Below are 20,550 nucleotides of genomic sequence, written 5' to 3'. Positions count from 1 at the left end.
TGGGGGCTCGGTTCCCAGGAACTCTGGGTGGACGGGGCCTTTATCAGGGGACCCCGCTAGACGAGGCTCTGTTCTGCAGTTTCTAAAGGAGTTTTCTTGTCTTTGTTCCCAGTGCAGGCACTGAGTATGTGTGAGTGTGTGTGTGTGTGTGTGTGTGTGTGTGTGTGTGTCTGTGTCTGTGTCTGTGTCAGGCCGGCTGAGGGGCCAGCCCGGGGTCCTTGTCTGAAATGACCAGGCTGCTGTTGGTCTGTCTTGCGGGTAGGGACGCACCTCTCATGGGCAGGCAGGAAAGACTCAGGGAGGGCCAAGGCACCCAGCGACCCCAGGACGAGCCCTTTCTCACTACTGCCTCATTGTCCCCCTCCTGACAGCCCAATCTGCCGGGCAGGCTCTATCTGTCGGCCGCGGGGTCCTGACAGCTGCTCGGACCCGCCGTGGGGGGGCAGCAGCGTGTTGCAGGTGGAGTGCGGGCTGGCTCCGCAGACAGACAGACAGACTGCCCCACCACACTGCTTAGGCGCTGGGAGCAGCCCTGGGAGGAACTGTTTGCTTTCTCAGAGCCTCAGGGGAAAGGTTGTGGGGGGGAAGGCGCTTTGTGGTTGTTTTCTGTCGTTGCTGTTGTTTTAATCAGTTAAAAGATGGCTCTGAAACTATCGCTGCGAAAATGTTTGGTTAAATATTTACAAGTGCGTCACCACCTCTGCGGCATCGCATGGAGGTGCGGGGGGGGGGGGCGGGGGGAAGCGGGGTGCGGCAGAAGAAATCACGCACTTAGAAAAAGAAAGGCTTCTGATCGGGAGAGCCCCCAAAGAATTCTTTGAATAGCTTTAGTATGGATGCAAAAAGTCACCTCCCCAAATCTCTAATAGGGCAGAGGCCCCGGGGCAGCCCACCTCTGGGCCCCAGCGGGTCAGCTTGACTGCAGAGGGGAGGGGGCCTCCCACTAACAGTTCGTCTTGCCCCACACATAGACACAGCCCGGCACCCTCGCCCGGACACAAGGGTGTTAGGGATGCAAGGGGCTGCACGCTAGAGGCACAGACGGCTCCCCTAACAGCGCAGAGAAACAGCACAAGACGTGGGTCAGCCCAAGCCCAGGCTCTGGAGTGAATACACCAAAAATTTAGGAGAGAGGGGTCTTTGTGCTCAGTGGCCAAGGAAGTTCACTTTTGTGTCAAAGGCCAGCCATGCTTCCAACTAGGTGAGGCTGCACTGACGCACAGAAACCTCATTTAGGCTGGGCCCAGCCCAGGGAGCCGTTCTTGTGAAATTTAGAAGTCCGGTTTAGCCAGAAGTTTTTCCAGGAATTATTAACCTCTGGAGACTGTAACCACTGCTCCTTGTGAACCGCTCTTGCCAAACTCTATAAAATACAAGTCTAAAAAATCTGCCTGAAGAGCAGTTCGACGTTTTATATGTAGTTATAAAAAAAAGAATCAATAGTGGCCAAACTTTTTAGGAGAACCCAATTAAGACCAGTGGGGGCAGCCCCTTTCCACCCCCCGCAGGGTTTGAGGAAAGGCCCCGAATCTCCCTTGGGGGTGTCCACACTGGGGTGAGGGGACCGGGGCTGCTCCCCACCCGGCACTTGCCCTCTCGGCTCCGTTGGCCCCTGTGGGTCTCCCTGCCCTGAAAAGGAGCCGCCTGTGCCTCTGGAGGGAGGTTAAGCACTTGGGACAGGATGAGCTGGAAAGGCTGCTGGTTTCTGCTGCAAACAGCGTGGCGACTGCTGCAGAGGGTGATTTAGTTGTGTGACTGTCCCACTCGACCCCACGGCACTCCGGGGGTGGATTAGCATTCCTCCTGCGACATCAGGAAACTGAGGCCCAAAAATCCTTGGGGATTTGCCAAAGACACACAGCTCTGTGTGTGGCCCCGGAGCCAAGTGTGTGTGCTCAAGATGGCTGCCCTGATGGGGCTCCCTCCCACCCCCACCCCAGGGTAAAAGAGGGGACCAAAGCCCCGGAACACCCTGGTGCTTCTCCCCCTGACAGGCAGGTGAAGGCCTCTGCCCCACCCCAGGGCGAAGGAGGCATGGCATCACGGCCCCTCTACACCTGGAAGCTGGTACTCTTTCTAGAACATGACGTATCCCAAGCACCACTCTTAGCCAGTCCTCTCCCCAGCACGTCTCCACCACCCCAGCTGTCACCCTCACCCAGCTGTCATTCCTCCGTCTCATGTTCCACAGCCCCTGTTTCTCTCTGGCAAGGAGCGGGTCACAAAAGGCACAAGGAACCGTTTCCAGGGTATAATTATGCCCCCAAATCACATCACTGCCACTCCAACCCTCAGATGTAAAGCACCCGACCCCTGCACCCCAAGACTCAGGGTTCCTAGGGCCTCAGGGAGCCTGGCATGTGCACTCAGGACGGAGCAGTTTGGGGGATGCCAGCCCGCCCCCCGGGTGTGTGTCTGCAGTAAGACGGCATTCTGAGGACTCACCCAGTGCCGCGGAGCACTCAGCCAGTCCTCTGGAGCTGCCCCTCGGCCCAGGGGAACACGAGGCTGTTTTCAACTAGGGGAGGTCGGATCCTGGCAACACGGGAGCCGAGGTCACTGAAAAGGGACAAGGAAAAAAGGGTAATTAACATGTGGCCAGTTTCACAAATTCTAGAAAAATGCAAACTGTTCTTCTGGATGAAGCAAACAAGTCAAAGACGTGTCAGAATTCCACAGACTACACTTTACTGAAATTTTAAATGAGGTGTTGGGGTGGGGGGGAAGACGTGCCTCTAAATTTGGGTTCACCCAGGAAATATTTCAAGCCTGGTCTTAAGGGCCAAGGCGAAGCTGGCTGGAGCCCCAAAGGGTAAAAGGCAGGGCACACACAGAGAGAACAAGGCAGCTGGTGGGGGCTATAGTGCGCTTAGCACACGTATGTGCATGCATACGTGTGTGTGTGTGTGTGTGTGTATTCACATGCACACATGGGGAGGGGGCACAGGGCTGGGGAGCCTCCAGCCAGACCCTGAAGGGTCTTAACGTGCCAGGCTAAGGTTCTTGGACCACATCCCAGAAGCTCCGGGAAGTCAGATGGAGGATTTAAAGCAAGACAGTGACAAGGTCAAAATGGCATTTTAGAAAGATCACTCAGTGAAAATAAACTTCGCTGCAAACCATTTAATCTAGCTATCCCACCTCTAAGAAGCTGGGGTAAAAGCACAGTTGGGGATGTGTTTACATATTCAGCTACAAGAATGCTCATTGCAGGGTCGTTAGCAATAACACACACTAAAAAACAAAAACGGGACAGCTTAGATCTTTTTTAGCTGGCATCAGTTCAGCAGAATCCTATTAATTAAAACCTCGGTTCATGACACGCTCTCCTCATTTATCTGTGCCAGGACCACTTTTATTTTATCTGTCTTTCTTATTTATTTTTTTAAATAATGTAACGAGCACAATGTGAACCAGGGACCGCCCGACGACCAGGACTTTGACCAAAGCGTCTATATGCACACGCTCGCCTACCCCAGCAGACTTACAGCTGGGGCTTTCAACAATAGAGGAGGCTCTAACAAACAATGATGCAAACACACCCCGGAATATTAAACAGCTCTTAAAAGGAATGAAACAGCCGAGACCTATTGTCTTTAATGGACCTTAGTACTTTGTGCAGAACTGGATTAATCACGACCCTTTGTTCATAAACACTTTTTCATCATAGATCCCGGCATGTCTTGCTTTTCTTTTTCTACCATATGCATTCATATATTCATTTGTAATAATGACATAAACACTCGTGAGCCCACTCCTCAAACTCAGACCTTAGCAATTACTTAACACCTGCTTCCATAAGCCAGCAGCACTACACCCCACCATGGGCTAAGAACCGCGGGGCTTTCGTGACAGCAACGAGATGGTTAACCCAACTCCAGTACGTGTACAGAGTACAGGCTATTAAGGTGTTGTAATAAGGAATGGTGTTTTTTTATGATCTCCAAGCAGGATCTTGAGTGAAGAGAAACAAGCTGTGCAAAAAGAAATGTACATTGTGAGATAGCTTACATAGAAAACAAACAGAATCATATATTGGAGGGGGTCTATTTAAATATATATGCAAATGCACAGAAAAAAAATATCTGGAACCAGACACCTGACTCAGATAACAGCACTTAAAATGGTGGTGGTTGGTGGGGAGGTGGGAAGTTGGGGAGGAGAGAGGAGTTGATGATGGTTTTAGCTTTTATCCACAGTGTTTGATTTTCAGTAATAGGTATATTAATTATCAGTGCATCTCTTGCATAATTAAAATAAACATTTTGTGTGTGGGTTTTTTTGTTTTGACTTGTTTGTGGGGGTTTTGTTAGCTTTTAGCTTCGTTTTTTTTTTACAAATACGAAAGGAAGCACATTTTGGCTGATGGATGGGGAGTGGGTCGATTCCCGCCCACACACATCAGTTCTGCAGACACGAAGGATTTATCCTGCCCCCCAGATCACTCTTTTTTGAAATTTTCTATGTGCTAAAGCAGGAGTGCCCCAGGTCTCTGAGTGGTGAGCAGGTGTGTGCCCATCAGCTGGAACTGCACCCGCCATGGGCCCCAAATCGCTTTAGACCCACAGGGCGCGTGTCTGTCTGCAAGGCACATACTGGGGAGAAGTCCCTTTTCTCCCCAAGAGCTTTAACAGGCCCGAGAGCTAATGCCCTGGCCCGTGTTTTCTAAGCTTAGCAAAGTGGAAATGAGGACTCAAGAGAATGTGAGACGAGGCAGTCCCGGGCGAAGGGGACATGGGAGCCCCGAGGGAGTAGCCCACATGCTCCAGCAGCCCTGCGGCTTGCTGGCGGAGACCCGGGGGCTCAGTGTCCTCTGCCGCTGATTCCCAGGCAGAACCCACAGCTGTTACGTTGCCCCTCCCCAGTTCTAACCTACAGGGCGTGTGGCTGACACGCTCCCTGAAAATGGGGTGCAGGTCCTTGCCTGCCGCTCCCCGCGAGTCCAGGGTGGCATGCCACACCCTGACTTCTCATCAGAACCCCTTCCCTCCCCCAGACACTCCAACCTCTGCCTGCCCCCCAGGCCCCCTCCAGCTGTCGCAGGCATGGGGCTAGCTGCGCAGCTAAGAAGACCCTTTATCTTTATGCAGATAAAGACATCAAGGCTCAGAGATCCCAAGAACACAAAACCAGGCCAACCTGAAACCCAAATCAATCTAAAGTTAGGGTTTGTCTTGGCCTCCATCCACACAGATAAGCTGATCAGTTAGCTGCTTAAGGTCTTCCCTTCTCCAAGCTGACACAGGCAGGACCTTCTAGAATTCTTGCCCCTCTGCCCGGCAGACACTTATTTTCAACCATGACTCTGCACAAAAGAAATGTGAGCCCAGGTGAGCCAACCCTCCACCAACACGACCAGCTCTTAATCACCTTTTCCGCACACAAGCCCCTGCTATTTATTCCATGGCACTTTATTTTGCATGGGGTTTGATCCTGGCGAATACTTTGAGATGTCTGTCATAGTTTTTGCAGATACAAAAGATGCTTATGATAAATAAAAGTAAAATACAGCTCCCAGGTTACCTGCATCTGCCTCCGGGCCAGGATAAATCCACGTGAAGATGCTCTTTCCTCCAGAAGGCTACGTTAAGTCCCACTGGGCCAGTAAAAGTTACAGGGCTGACACAAGGAAAGGGCCTCTGGTCCCAAGGCTGACCTGTTTATCCCTCCAGGTGTCCCTCTGGATTCTACAAAAATGAGAAGGGCTTTGAAAGGGACAGTTAGGGGACAGATCCACTGAGATGACAACCATTTTTACACCGGCTGATCACCTACTGTGCACCAGGCACTCTCTAGCTTCCTCCATTAAAAGCATCAGGGTGATACTTGAAGATGGCTGTCCCCATCCTGCCGGAGCCAGCGAAGGGAATTATAATCCCTTGACCAAGGCCACCAGCCTCCACCCAGGGTAGCCTACCTCCTCTGCCCCCAGAGCAGACCCCATCAAACATGCCCCCTCACCCCTCCTCGTAATCATAGTGAAAGATTTTACCACCACCCTGGGGGCGGGTAATGTAAGGGACAGTCAAGAGGAACAGCATTGTTTGGGATTTTTAAATTAGACTCCCATCTTAAGGTTGTGTAACCCCAACTGCCACCCCCAGCCTTTGAGGGCCTCACCCCTCCAAAGAGGCTGTCTGTATGGCAGAGCAGGGCATACGTACCTGGGGAGAGCGGTGTCTTTGAGGTCAGCCTAGAAGGGCCTCACACTCCCCTGGGTGGGGCTGCCATCCTGGGGGGCCAGGGCTGGGCCTCTCCTTGGCCTTGGGAACCCACTGACTCACTGCCCGCCGGCGGGCAGTGAGCCACGGCTGCGGGACAAAGAGCTCAGGTTAGATCCATCCTGAGGACACTACATGTTTACATATTGCTCACATGTACCAATTGGGATAAAAAGCAATCATTTTTCAGACCTTTTGATTCGATCCTGGGCCAGGCATCTACTCCCTTCCTGGAGAAAGCCGCCATCCCACCTGCCAGCCTCCTGGGAAGGGAGAAGAGAAAATACCCAGGTTCCCAGGGTGAGGGGCAGCCCACCTCTCAGATTCCCCACCCCCAGGCCTCCCCCCTAATGCTGACTGCCCTACTGTGTGCCTAGGGGGAGGGAGGGCAGAAAGAGTAGCTAGTGCAGACTACTTTCAGGGACAGGACAAAACAGTGCAGTCGATGGGCTTGCTCGAGGGGCTTCAGAGCTTGGGAGTCACAGAGCAAGGGCGGGGCCGCGGGGTCTCCGGTGTGGACCTCAACTGGCCTGACACTTGGGCAAGGCCGACGGGACGCACAGAGAGAGAAGGGAGGACAGCCCATGAGGTCTGAGGTTGTCCTGGGCCTCAGGTTCCTCTTCTGAAAAATGGGGATAAGAAAAAAGTCACACCTTCAAAGGGTGTTACGAGGATTAAGAGAATGAAAACAGGGCCTAGCACATAGGAAGGACTCAAATGATGGAGGGAGCCAGACGCAGCACTGGGGGGACTGTATCATGTGACGTGACGTGGGCCCCTAAGAAAGGCAGGACACAGCCCTGAGTGGACGGAAGTTGCTACTGTGCAAAGTGCATGCACCACCCCAACCTGGCCTAGTACTTAAGAAACCTGTTTATCCAATAACCTTTTAGAAAGAAGCGGAGCTCCAGTTGACGGGACAGAAGCAGAGCCACTGATCGCCTGTGTCAAAGGTAAGGCTCAGGGTGAGGGGGTCCCATGCTGACCTCCCGCCCCCAAGCGGGTGGTGCTGGTGGGTTGGGGTGGGGGGGGCGGGGGGCTGGGCCAGCGCTCAGAAACAAAGGTTAAAGGATTCGTTTGTCTGCAAGAAAAAAGCCATGACGTGGAGGACTCAATGGCTCTGTACAAACACTCGAGTGGCTATAATTAGCAGGCCCTGGGCCAGCTGTCCTGTCCCTCTGCCCACATCCAAAGTAGCCAAATTGATTGGAAATGACCACGGGATGTCTTCCGGGACCTGAGGGCAGACCCTGAGGTCCTCATTCCTTCAGTCTTGCCTTCCATCGAGCCATGAAATGAAAGTGGCTCCTCCGGTCCTCAGGGGCTCTGAATGGCCACTGCCCACTGCCCCTGGGGAGTCAGCTCATGCTCCCCCTGCCACCGTCCACCAGTGCAGGGAAGAAAGCCTAAGCCTGGTTTCGATCACTGCCTCTGCCTCTTCCTTCCTAAACCAGGCTCTCTGAACCCCAGTTAAAGCCATGAAGCAGGGAACACGCCCCAACCCGTAAGGAACAAAGTCAGTGTTAGGGGCCTAGTGCCCAGGGTCGGGCCTGAAACATCCATTTTAATAAATGAATGCTAATTACCCTGGTCTACATACCTTCCGCATCTAGACACCCCATCCCTCACTAGCTCCAGACACGACCTGCTCAGCGCTGGGGCTGTTCAATGGTCCTGATCCCAGGGGCTCTCGCCACAGCTAATTACGGCTCCCGGGTAGGGCGCGTGACCCTCTGGACTCTGGCTCCTTCACTTACAAGGCAGGGCGTCGTCATCTCGTGGGGTTAATGGGAAAATTAAAGTTGATGCCATGCGTGAAAACGCTGCCTGAATCCATCTGACCATTACAATTATAGTGGGTGTGATAAAAGTGATAATCATGAGTCCTAATGATAATAACAAGCCCAGACTTGTTTGGAGCATTTCACAGTACACGAAGGGCTTGCTGCACCCCACTCCCCTGGGAATGCGGGGCTCCCTCCATTAAGTAAATGGAGAGACTGAGGCCAGTCTGGGCCGAGTTGCCCGGCACCAAGGCCCCATCCTCCTGCTCCAAGAACCCCCATGCTCCTGGGCCTGCAGCCACAGCACCCCAGGAACAGAGGGAACCCACCAGAGACTCAAAAAAGCCCACTGAAGCCCCTCTCAGCCCCTACTCTCAAACCTGGACCAGCACTAGAAGAAGCCCCCCAGCCTGTGTTCCCAAGAACACCCAATTTCTAAAAGCGATTGGTGGAACTGAGCTCCACCTACCCTGACAAGGGGCTTCCCAGGCGGCGCTAGTGGTAAAGAACCTGCCTGCCGATGCAGGATACATGAGAGATATGGGTTCGATCCCTGGGTTGGGAGGATCCTCTGGAGGAGGGCATGGCAACCCACTCCAGTATTCTTGCCTAGAGAATCCCCATGGACAGAGGAGCCTAGTGGGCTACGGTCCATAGGGTCACAAAGAGCTGTATACGACTGAAGCGACTCAGCACACACACACATACCCAGACAACCGCTCCCTGCACCCCTGCTCCCCAGGGTCATCCCTCAGACCCCTCTCAGGACCCCTTAACTATAGGAGCCATGTGAGAAGACCCCTCCCTGCAGCTCTGGGGAAACTGAGGGTCAGGAGAAGAGCACGCTGAAAGTCAACGAGGGCCCAGGGCTGGCAGCTGGTTCGGGCGTCCTCCCATGCCCGCTTTCCTTGAAAGGCAAGAGCAGTCCCGGGGAGCAGCTGGTTGGCCCTGCCGATCAGGGCAGCCCAAAGAAGGAGGCCACTGGCCGCCTGACCCCTCTCCCAGCCCCGCCCGCAGGCGGCACTCTCCCCATCCCCTGGTTATTCTGGGCAGAGTGAGCCAGCTGCCCCCTGCAGCCGCCTGTTAAGTGGAGGGCAGGCAGGCACTCAGCGGAGGGAACACGGCTGGGTCAGGGGCACTGCCCGTCCCCTGGATGGCTGTGGGGGGAAGCGAGGGGCTGTGCAGACCCTCTCCAGGAGGACCCCTGCCCCGCCCGGGCTGGAGGTGAAGGAGGAGCCCGGGGGACAGTACTCGCTGTCTTGAGTCACATGTCCCCTTTCTAGACACTAGTGTCCCCAGAGATGTCCAAGGCCCAGTGGGGCCTGACAGCCTGGCCCCTTTGTCCAGGCCCCAGGGGAAGGAAAAGGAGGATGGAGACTCGCTGTTCAGGGTCAGTGAGAGGGGTCTCCCATCTGGAAGGACCAAGGGGGTCTTGGACACACATCAGGGGGTTGAGTGCTCAGGAAGGGGGGACCCCTGACTTGAACTCTGCTCGGCCAGCAGTCCCTGAAAGTCCCAGAGCCCCAGGGCCCCAGCCCAGCTCTTCATGGGACCCTCCGGGAATGCCCCTCAGAACTCCCAGCACCTTCCTCCTCCTCCTCTGCTCCTGACCAGCCAGCTGAATTCAGAGAGGGAGCATGCCACTGGTCCATATCAGGGGAACCAAGAAGGCCCCCCAGCCTCAGTCTGCACACCCTGACCTTGGCATTAATCTAACAGAATAACAAACAACAGCCTGTGGCCCTCCCAGCGCCCCTGTGTGCCCACCCACATCTGGATGCTCCCCTCCGTCCATGCCACCAGCAGGACCGGGGCAGCAGAAGGGGCATGTGAAGACACTAAGACCACCGAGGCCCCAAGACTCGCGGTTGTATCCATCGTGGTCGAGTCCACGTGGCTCTGAGCACCCCTTGGAGGCCACACAGGGCGGGGTCTTCGCCTGCTGGCAGGTGCCCTGAGAGCCAGGGGAGCTCCAGGTGTGGCTGCCAGCACCTGGGAGGCTGGCAAGGTGCCCTCACCTCGTCCCTGATTCCTCCACGCCCGCCCCCTGCCCCAGGCTCAAACCCTGCCCCTAAACATCCTCTCCTCTCTTCCAAGCTCTATTTTTAAAATCAGATTTCCTTTACTGCACAAGTGAGCTGACAGTGAGCGGGGGGTGGGGAAGGTATTCGCTGAGGGATTGGCCCCCCGCCCCTCCTCCACACCCAACCCTTCATAGACACACGTTGGCAGCCCTGACCCAAAGGGCCACTTGCTCAGAAGCGAGCAAGGAGCTGACCTGACCGAGAAGGCTCCGGGCGCCGAAGGTGGTGAGGCTGGACTGTCTGTCTATGAGTGTCGGGAGGGGAAAGAGAATCCAACGCGAAGACCCGAAACCAGCTGCACTAAACCAGCTGCACATCCTGGATTTTGGAGGGTATTTTTTTTTTTTTTTTTTTTTTGGTAAGGTTAAGAATTTCCAAGTCAGTAGATATTGCTCAAAGAAATTTTTGTGAGCCTTGAGACTTCAACATGATCCTAGCTGCGTTTATAGGACTGGGAATAATACTTCTTTAGAGCCCAGAGCAGAGGCAGGGGCAGCCTCTTGGGCTGTGTGGAGCTGTGGCAGGCAGGCCCATGGAGGACAGGGGTCAGAAGGAAGCCCGCACTGGTTTCTAAAGCAGTATGCGGCAGGACCCGGGCCCCGACGATGCCCAAAGTCCTGGCAGAGGGACAGACAGCTGAGCCCAGTGGAGCCTCAGGAGAGCTCTCCCCTGGATTCAGGGAGACCCCTGGCCCTGCCCCGAGATCCCAAGCTCACCTCCGGCATAGCACTGAACACGAGGGTGCATGGTCCTCTTCTCTTACTGGTGATGTTCTGCAAGGCAAGGCTGCCTCCATTTCTTCATGCTAGAGTCGGGGTCTAGCATAATGCCTGGCCCAAAAGAAAGAGTCAGGACATTCTATATGAATTAATGAATCATAGGTACGGAGACAAGTTCAAAAAAAAAAAAAAAAGGAATCTGTGACAATAAAATCAAGGTGCATTTGGGGGGACAAGAAGTAACAAACCCCAGTCTTTCAGGAGGGAAGTGTGAAAGGCATACGGAACTGAAGCTAGACAATAAAAAATTTTGATTTCATGCAAATTTAGGCTTTCTACTCTAAGTAATAAAGAGCCATGTAAAGATTTTTCAACATAACAAACACTGATCCAATTTTCATTCCATGCTCAGGCAATTGGATTTTATGTTATGGACATGAAATGTTAAGGATTTTAAACTGAGGATATCATGATTAAATGGAGGTGCCACGCTAAGATGCAGAGACATTTTGTTAGTGATGGTTAAAAAGATTTTAAGCGGGGGCTGGGGTCGGTTTCATGAATAGATACGGAGTTTGGAGGGAAGTAATCTGGACTTTAGTACTGAGAAGTGACACAATCAAACTTTTATAATTACACTAAGGAGTTTGGATTCTTGCCCAAGGGTGAAGAAATACAATGGGGAAATTTTTTGCTTGTGGGAGGTAAGTACGGAGAAAAACATATATTTTAAGGCTTTGGATTTCATAAATGGACGATGATGAAACATTGGGAAGTTGTTGACAGAAAAGTAAAAGCCACACATTTAAGGATCACGCCGAAACATCCTTTATTAGTTGAGGGGGTGTTAAAGTCTGACTTTCAGAGCATACCAAGGAAATTGGATTGATGTTGCCAGCAAAGTTGAAAGACTCTGATCAGAGTAGTTCCATGACCAACACTGGGAATACGCAAAGAAATGTGGAATTTACTTTGAGGCTCTGACACAATGAGATTTTTGCAAGTGCCTAGGAATTTTATTTCAGCCAATAAAAAGTTCTAAGAGGGATGTGCCGAGTTTCGTTGTATCTGATAAAGAGTTTGCAGTGAAATTACCAAATAAAATTCACATTTTATGCTAAGATTTTGAATTTTTATTCCCTAATTCCACAATCAAGAGACACTGTAAGATTCTTAAGGTGAGGTGACAAGATCAAAGTTTACTGACTGTGCTGCAAAGTGTGAATTTTATTTTAAGGAATGACAAGATCGAATTTTTATATCATGCTAATAAGCATGGATTTATGCCAATAAAGGATTTCAAGGAGTGACCGGGTAAGATGTGTGGGGTTTTCTAATAGACCGATCCAATGATAAATTATATGGTAAAATGTTGCATTTTATGAGTAGTTGGGATTTTATGTTACAGGCTATGAAAAAACCTTGAAGAGTTTAAAATTGGAGAGTTACATGATCAAATGTACACATTTCAGGAGAGCTACAAGAGCAGATTTTTATGACAAAGATAATATGTTCAGATTTTTATAACATGCCAAGTAGATGTGATTTTATGTGTGAATTGAATGAAATGAAGGCATTGAAGTATCTCATTCGAAAGAGGGATATGATCTCATTTTTGAACCTCGTATAGAGGCGTCTGGATTTTAGCCAATAAAGGATTTTAAAGAGTGACTGACTAGAGTTTAGTCTCCAGGGGAATTAGCTGGTAAAACATATTTTAGGCTAAGGTGTCTGGATTTGATGAAGCAGATAATGAGGGCGCATCGATGGTTCAGGGGCGGCACCCCTTGGCAAAAGTGCACCCAGTCTATGCTTTATGCAGGCGAACTGAGCACTTATGGCAAGTAATATAGAGGCGGGGCAGGAGATACAGAGGCTGTAGGATTGAATTTGGACTCTATTCTGAGGAACAGGATCAGTTTTTTGTGTCGGGCTAAGGAATGTGGATGTTGGCCATTAAGAGATTCTCAGAGAGTGATATGGCAAAACGTCTCTGTTTCATAAACAAAGGCTGCATAGAAATTGTACAGTAAAATATGTCTTTTATGCTAAGGGGTTTAGATCCTATATGCTAAGGACTTTAGTAACTAGAGATATTATAAGACTTTAAACAGAAGTTACAAAACCAAAATCATATTTCTTACAAGTGTGGCCTTTAATGAAATGGTCAGACTTTAATATCATGTCTAATTACTGGTTTGGAATTAAGCCAATAATTCAAAGTTTAAGAAGTGACCTAGTGAGATTTGGGGTTTTATATCCATCAGTTTGCAGATAAATTCATAACAAAATTTTTTATTTTATCCTAAGTGATTAGAACTTCATGCTATAGACAATGAAAAGAAACTTTTGTAAGCTTTAAATAGAGAAGTTATGGATAACTTTTATGCATCTTGCTAAAAGTTTAAATTCTATGTTAAGGCATATTTGTAATATCAGGTAATATCTGAAAGATAGTAATATCAGGTTTTAACAACATGCGAAGGATATCAGATTTTAGGTTGAAACTGGGAAAGTTAAAGGATTTAATCAGGTGCCTCAAATTTATAAATATATTAAGAGTAGACTTTATATTAAGAAGGGGATAATCTAGTTTTTAAATCATGTGCTAAGATGCTCAGTTTTTAGCTAATTAATGGTTTTAAGAGACACACTGAGATTCTGTATTTTAAATTGTAACCAATTTAACATTTTTTTATTTTAAAATTCAAATTTAAACAGTTTATTTTAGTCAATAAAGCACCTTAAGGATTTTAAAAGACATACTGAGATTTTATATTATAATTTTAATCAATTTAAAATTTTAGCCAATAAATGGTTTTAAGGGTTGTAGTTGACATTTAGGGATTTTACATTCAAAATTTTTAATTTAGCCCATTTAAATTTTTAAATTTTAAATATTAGCCAGTACAGTGTTTTAATAGTTTTTAGAGACATACTGAGATTCTGTATTATAAGTTTTAGCCAATTTAACATTTTTAATTTTAAAATATAAAGCCAATTTAATGTTTTGATTTTTAAATTCAAATTTTAGCCAGTTTGAATTCTTAATATTAAATGTTAGCCAATAAAATACTTAAGAGACAACTGAGACTTTATATTTTCAATTTTAGCCACTTCAAAATTTTTAATTTTAAAATTCATATTTTAGCCAATTTAAATTCTTAAATTTTAAATTTTAGCAAATAAAGCATTCCAAGGGTTGTAAGATACATAATGAGATCTTATATTGTAAATTTTAGCCAATTTAAATTTTTAAATTTTAGCCAATAAAGGGTTTCAAGGGTTGTAAGAGACATACTGAGATTTTCTATTTTAAATTTTAACCAATTTAAAATGTTTAATTTTTAAATTCAAATCTTAAGCAATTTAAATTTTTTCTTTTAAATTTTAGACAATAAAGCATTTTAATGGTTGTAAGATACATAATGAGATTTTATGTCTAAATTCTAGCCAATTTAAATTTTTAAATTTTAACCAATAAAAGGTTTTAAGAGCTGTTAAGAGACATGCTGAGGTTTTTATTTCTAATACATGAGTTGGCAGATGAATTAATTTGTCAACTTTTGTATTTTAATTAGAGACTTGGAATTTTACAATAACAATATATAGTTTACAAGACTTTTATGAAGAGGAAATGAGTTAATCTATGTGACATGCTATATACATAATCTTATTATAATGGATATGAGGATGGTGATGACAATTTTACCTAAAAAAATGTCGTCTCTACTTTGAATGAAAACATGATCAGCATTTTCTATTATTCTAAGACCTTAAATTGCAGCCAGAAAACGATTCTGATGAGTTTATGTGTCAGGAATTTTTATGCTGACAGGTTTGCATTAAATATCGTATACTTCGAATAAACAGAGACGGCTTTAATCAGAGGGACTGCAGAACCAAATTTAAGCGTCATGCTAACAAGAATGCATTTAATTTTGAGAAGCAGCACATCATGTTGGAAAGGCTGGATTTTAGCCAATGAGGAGTTTTTTGCTAGGGAATGCATTTTTTTTTTAATAGATTGGCCCGGAGGCTAAAAAGAAAACTGAGAAGCAACAAAAAGTGTTAAATGCCTCAAGAACGATAACTGTAGAGCTAATTAATTGGATAGCCAGAACTCAATTTGCCCTGCTCCAGCAGAAAAGCACGTTAACAATCCCAATCAAAACATCTCTGTCAATTCAGCCTTGACCCACTAAAGATTTTCCAAAATCAATTCTTCAGTCACTCAGATGTCAAGGTTATCTCATGCCCTCCCCACACCCCCACGCCTTACTGAATATCCCAACTCTACTACACCCCAATGCTGGGGGGAAACCAGCCCAGGACAGGGAAGTGCGTCCATTGGGGCAAAGAGATCGGAGGGTCTGTAAAGATTTTTGCACGAGTAGAACTGAGGCCAGATGTTTGAAGTTCCTGAACCCCCGCAGACAAGGAGGGCTAGTCTTGGGAGAGTGCAGATTTTAGGAGAGGTGGGCACATGATTGGAAGGTCTCCCCCAACAACTCAGAGCTGGGGAAAGAACTCAGCCCTGGAAGTCGGTGAAAGAGAAAAAAAATCAGCAAAAATTCCGAGTCAGAATTAAGTCACAAATGACACGTCTCTGGCAGACAGTAGGTATTTTCTAAACGTTTCTGGGGGAGGTGGGGCGGGAATAGAAAAGCCAGAATCCAGATCATGGCTTCCACCTGTCCCCAGTCTCTCCTTTGAATCTAGGAGAAGAAATAAGAGCTATTTGGGGCAGCTGACCAGCTGAAGGGATTGCAGCCAAGTGCCCATTTTCTGCTCGTGCCCTGAACTTGCTAACCAGTAGGCATCTCTCCTGGAGATTCCCACCTCAGCCCCAAGGGGGCCCAGCCTGCCAGGGGTGGCTTTGGATGGCACTGAGATGTGACCTCTGTGACCTTCTGGTGATCAAAGAAGGGCAGGGAAGTTGACCAGGCCTGTGTGCCAGGCTTGAGATGAAGCATCCAGTGCATCCTGCCAGGTGCCTGCCTGCCACAGGGCCGCTCCGGGCACAGCACGCCACAGAATTTATGAACTGTGAATTTCTCACAGCCGTTGGGGGAAGCAGGCAGGCCAGACAGGCAGAATACGCCTCGGAGATCAGGTGCAAAGGTCAGGGGGGTGAGGATCTTTTCTCTCCACAGGATGTCCTAAGTTAGACCCAGGGAGGTTCCCCCCAGCTTCAGACTAGGTGGGCATCTGACTTGTCCTAGAGACCCTGACCCCATGAGACCCTAAAACACTGCCTTTCTTCCCCCAACTCCCGCCTCTCCCCCTTCAGGTTCTGATCTCTGACGTCCCAGTCGCTGACCAGACGCGTCACGACCTTACCAGTCTTCAGAGAACACTCCTTTCCATCCGACGAAATGATAGAACCCTCTGAAGACTCATTTGAGACGATGATGGAGCGTAAGAATCCATCATCAAAACAAATGGAGTCCTCCGAGGGCTCATCCAACACCACCGTGGAGACACCACCAGGCGGCAGAGTGGAGGCGGCGGGGCTGGCCAGCGGCCTGGCCCAGGAAATGGGAGAGCAGTCCATTGACCTCCGCCAAGACATGGAGGAGCCATCCAGTGGCCCACATAGGGAAATAAAGGATCCACCCAATGACCTACTCCAAGACTTGGAGGAGTCATGCGAGGGTTCTCATCTGGAAGAGGGGGGTCCGTTCGGTGGGGCACCTGGTGAAATGGAAGAAGAAGAGGACAACCCATGGGAGTCCCAGGAAGACCAAGACTACTACACTGACCTGGCTGAATCAGAAGAAGACGAGAGTCCCGAAGAGCCAGATAGCTCAACGGTGGAGGTCATGGGCATGGTGAGGTCCATCATCTCTCTGTATTTCCGGATGCAAGACCTCAGAGAGCAGCAGCGAGTGGCGGAAGAGATCCTGATGAACGCGATCAACAAAGGCCAACTGCCGAACCCGAAGCAATTCTCAGGCGATCGCAGAGAATACCATGAGTTCATCGTGCTCTGCCAGCTGATCTTACAGAGCTACCCAAGAGTGTTCTGCAATGACCGCCTGCGAGTGGGGTACATCATCAGTCACCTCTCGGGCATGGCTATGGAATGGGCCGGTGACCTGCTGGAGAGAGAAAGCTCCGTGATTGACGACTTCCCGGCCTTCCTGGAAGCCATGAACGACACGTTTGAGTACCGCCAGGCCCTGCGGGTAGCAGAAGATGCCATGTTCAACCTCAGGCAGGGGGACCGCGCCGCCATCGAATACATCAACGAGTTCCAGAGCCTGGTACCCACCTTGGGCTGGCCGGACGAAGTCCTCCAGGCCCACCTGTGCCAGGGGCTCAAGGAAGACATCAGGCAGTATCTGTTCCGCATCCCACAGCCGAATTCGCTGGAAAACCTGATCACGCTGGTCCTGCAGATAGAGGACAAGCTGGCTGAGAGAAGGGCGATACTCAGGCTTCTCCCGGAGTCCCGCCCACGGCACCTGACCTGGCTCGACTCACCTGTTCCCGAGAGGTGGACCGTGAGCACCTGGCTGCCCAACGAGTTCCACCCTGGCATCAAACGCAACCACCTCTTCCTGCTGCTCCTGGTGAGGGTGAACCCCTACCACAGCGTGGCGGTCCAGGCCCTGGTCGACTCAGGAGCGACCAGCAACTACATGGATGAGGGGTTCGCCCAAGAGCACTACGTGGAGCTCTACCAGAAGCCCTACGCAGAGTCGGTCCAGACCGCGGACGGCTCGCTGGTCGGCAACGAACCCGTCTGGCTCTACACCGAACCCCTGGTGTGTTTGCACCAGAACCACCAGGAGTCCCTGGAATTCGACATCGTTGCTTCATCCAAATTCTCCGTGGTCCTAGGCATCAAGTGGCTCCAGCTCCACGCCCCCGACATCGACTGGGTCAAAGGCCGCTGCACCTTCCACTCTCCCTACTGCCTGAAGAACTGCTTCCGCCCGCCCCCACCATGCATAGCTCTGGAACACCATGCCGTAAGCCTGCTGCCCGGATTGCCACACCAATACTCCGACCTGGCCGACGTGTTTAACCCGAAGGAAGCAGATGAGGAGACTTCCGACCAGCCAAGCTCAGACGGATCCGATGATCTTTCTGAATCAGAGCCCTCTGAGCTTCAGCAGGCTGGAGACAGTGATCAAAGCGAGGAGACCTTTTACGACTGCGCCTCCACCGCGCCGTGGGAACCTGTGGGTGCCGGGACGCAAGAAAAAGCCAAGCAGGAGGAATTCTGGGACTCGAAGGACATGCTGACCAGCAGGCATGACTACATACAGATGATTCCAGAACTGTTCGACCAGTTACACGGAGCTACATGGTTCACCAAGCTGGAGCTGCGTGGGACCATCGTGGAGGAAAGCATGAGCATACACCAGACAGAAGATGTATGGAAAGTGGCATTTGGTTTGGAGCTCCAAGACATGGCGAGCTACCAGCCCTTCCTGATCTGTGCAGACCCGATCATCCCCCAGGGCGTGATCCACTTCATCCTAAAGGACATGATCGGCCTCTTTGTCGTCTCCTACGGGCAGGACGTCCTGGTCTACTCCATGAGCCAGGAGGAGCACTACCACCATGTGCGCCAGGTCCTCGTGCGCTTCCGCTACCACTACGTCTACTGCTCCCTGCAGAGGAGCCAGTTCCACCGGCACACTGCCGAGTTCCTGGGCTTTGTCGTGACCCCCAAGGGGGTGAAGCTCAACAAGAGCATCGTCAGCACGATCACGGGGTACCCCACCCCGGGCTCGAGGAAGTCCCTGCGAAACCTCATGGAGTTCGCCTTCCCCTACCGGCACTTCGTGGAGCGGTTCGCCGACATCACAGAGCCCCTGGTGCGGCAGCTCCAGGCCGACCTGCCTTTCTACTGGGGGGACGAGGAGCAGGAGGCCTTCGTGGGCCTGAAGCGGGCGTTCCGCAAGGCGCCCCTCCTCTACCACCCCAAGCCCCAGAACCAGTTCTACTTGCAGACGGGCGTCACCAAGACGTCCCTGCACGCCAGCCTGATCCAAATGGACAAGCGGACGGGCAAGAAAGTCTGCTGCGCTTTCTACTCTCGCAACATCTCCCCGATGGAGGTGGAGGCCTCGCCGGCGGAGATGAAGATCCTTCCAATCCGGGCTGCCTTCATGGTGTGGTGCCGCTACCTGGAGAACACCGAGGAGCCCATCATGATCCTTCTCAACAAGGAGGATCTAGCCTCTCTGAACAATGACAGGCTCACCGTACTTCTCCCCGGCCACTGGGTCTTCTTCTTCACCCACTTCAACTTCGACGTCATGGAGATGCCGAGCTCGGAGGATGACCAGCCCCTGCCCCGCCGGCAGAGACTCGGCGAGAGGGCCCAGCAGCGCCGTGTCGCCACCACCACCAGGCCAACGATGCTTGTCACCATGCCGGCCCCCACTGGGGATCAGTCCCCAGAATCAGAGGACGAAGAGGAGAGTGAAGGTGCCCTTCACCCAGACGAGCCCAACGGGCAGAACCTCCAGCGGGGGTACCTGGCGCTGATACCCGTGGACCAGATATTCAACAGCTTCCTAGCCCACTTCAGCATGGCCCAGATCAGGGCAGTCCTGCTGCACTTCTACCGAAGCCTCCTGTTCTGGAAGAACCTCCTGGCCATGGCCGCGCTCCTCGTGATGCTGCGGTTCAGGAGGCGCCTGGCCCTGCTGCCCGCGCCTGCCGCGGACCCAGCCCAGCCGCCCCCACGGCGCTCTCTTCGCCTCTTCCTGGATGCGTCCCTCCTCACCAGCAGCGGCATCGCCACCGCTGTCACCCAGCTGTTCACCCAGATGCCACCTCTCGTGGGCACTAATGCCCTCCCGGCCGAGGAGCTGGCTGAGCTGTTCCTGGGCCCCGGGCCCTGGCAGCTCCACGCCCTGCGGGGCTTGCAGATGACGCCCAGGTTCTGGCAGATGCTGTGCCAGTTCTTCGGCATCAGGGGGCGTGCCCTCGAGGGCACCCAGACCCACCCGAGTCCACACCAGTCCCTGGCACCGCACGTCGAGGGTGATGAATATGTCGTCTTGCGAGAAGCCCTGCAAGACGACCTGCAACGTTTCCGTCAGTGTGGCCTGCATGACGGCCTGCAAGACACCTCGCAGGACGCGCAGGATGACGTGTGGGCCCTCAGGCCCCGCCAGCACCTGCCCACCGAGGCCGAGGTCCTGGCCCGCCTGACCTACATCCGCAGCACCCAAGGGGGCTCCGTCGTGATCCACCGGGAGCTGACGGCCAGAGACCTGATCGACTTCCTGGCAAGTGTCTACACCCAGGCTCTGCCCACCCTGGTCGAGGCAAGCCCACCCAGAGAAGGAGCCACGCTGGAGGAACTGCCCAGCGACGCCGACGAGGATGCTGGCCTCGACTGAGCGCACCTCCTCCCTGCCACCCCGCCGCCCTACAGAACCTCCCTCCAGCACCTCCCCGTGCCTCAGCCTGCTTCGCTCAGACCCCTGCACCCACTTCCTGCCCCTCGTGACGCAAGGGGAACCACCTGAGAAGGGCACGCAACCAACTCATCAACCAGCAACAGTTTCCGTACCAACAGACCAACAACCGGACTGTTCCACCACCAGAGACCCAGAGCCAGCTCAGGGCTACACAATTCCGTCTTAATTCAACAGGTGCCAGGTCTGCAACTGGGCGTGAGATCAACGAGAAGAGGGCAGTGATGAGCAGGAAATGACCCCATGACCCAAGGCCAGGTGAAAACTCAGCACAGCGGAGGCAGCCAAGC

At 51.3% G+C, this 20,550-nt stretch overlaps 1 protein-coding gene and 1 non-coding gene across 2 annotated transcripts; one reads left to right on the top strand and one right to left on the bottom strand.

The window, feature by feature from the left end:
• Positions 1–3,598: 3,598 nt before the first annotated feature.
• Positions 3,599–3,675, bottom strand: LOC138984520 (small nucleolar RNA SNORD112). The gene has a single exon (XR_011461809.1). It is a non-coding gene; the product is annotated as a small nucleolar RNA SNORD112 (small nucleolar RNA).
• Positions 3,676–16,186: 12,511 nt separating this feature from the next.
• On the top strand, positions 16,187–20,182 carry RTL1 (retrotransposon Gag like 1). Its single transcript, XM_005893715.3, has one exon. It carries the CDS (start codon positions 16,187–16,189, stop codon positions 20,180–20,182), a length of 3,996 nt encoding a protein of 1,331 aa, XP_005893777.1.
• Positions 20,183–20,550: the final 368 nt, after the last annotated feature.

The sequence above is a fragment of the Bos mutus genome, chromosome 21 (genome assembly GCF_027580195.1).
Source record: "Bos mutus isolate GX-2022 chromosome 21, NWIPB_WYAK_1.1, whole genome shotgun sequence".
Lineage (NCBI taxonomy): Eukaryota > Metazoa > Chordata > Mammalia > Artiodactyla > Bovidae > Bos > Bos mutus.
This window is presented reverse-complemented; position numbering and strand designations above follow the sequence as displayed.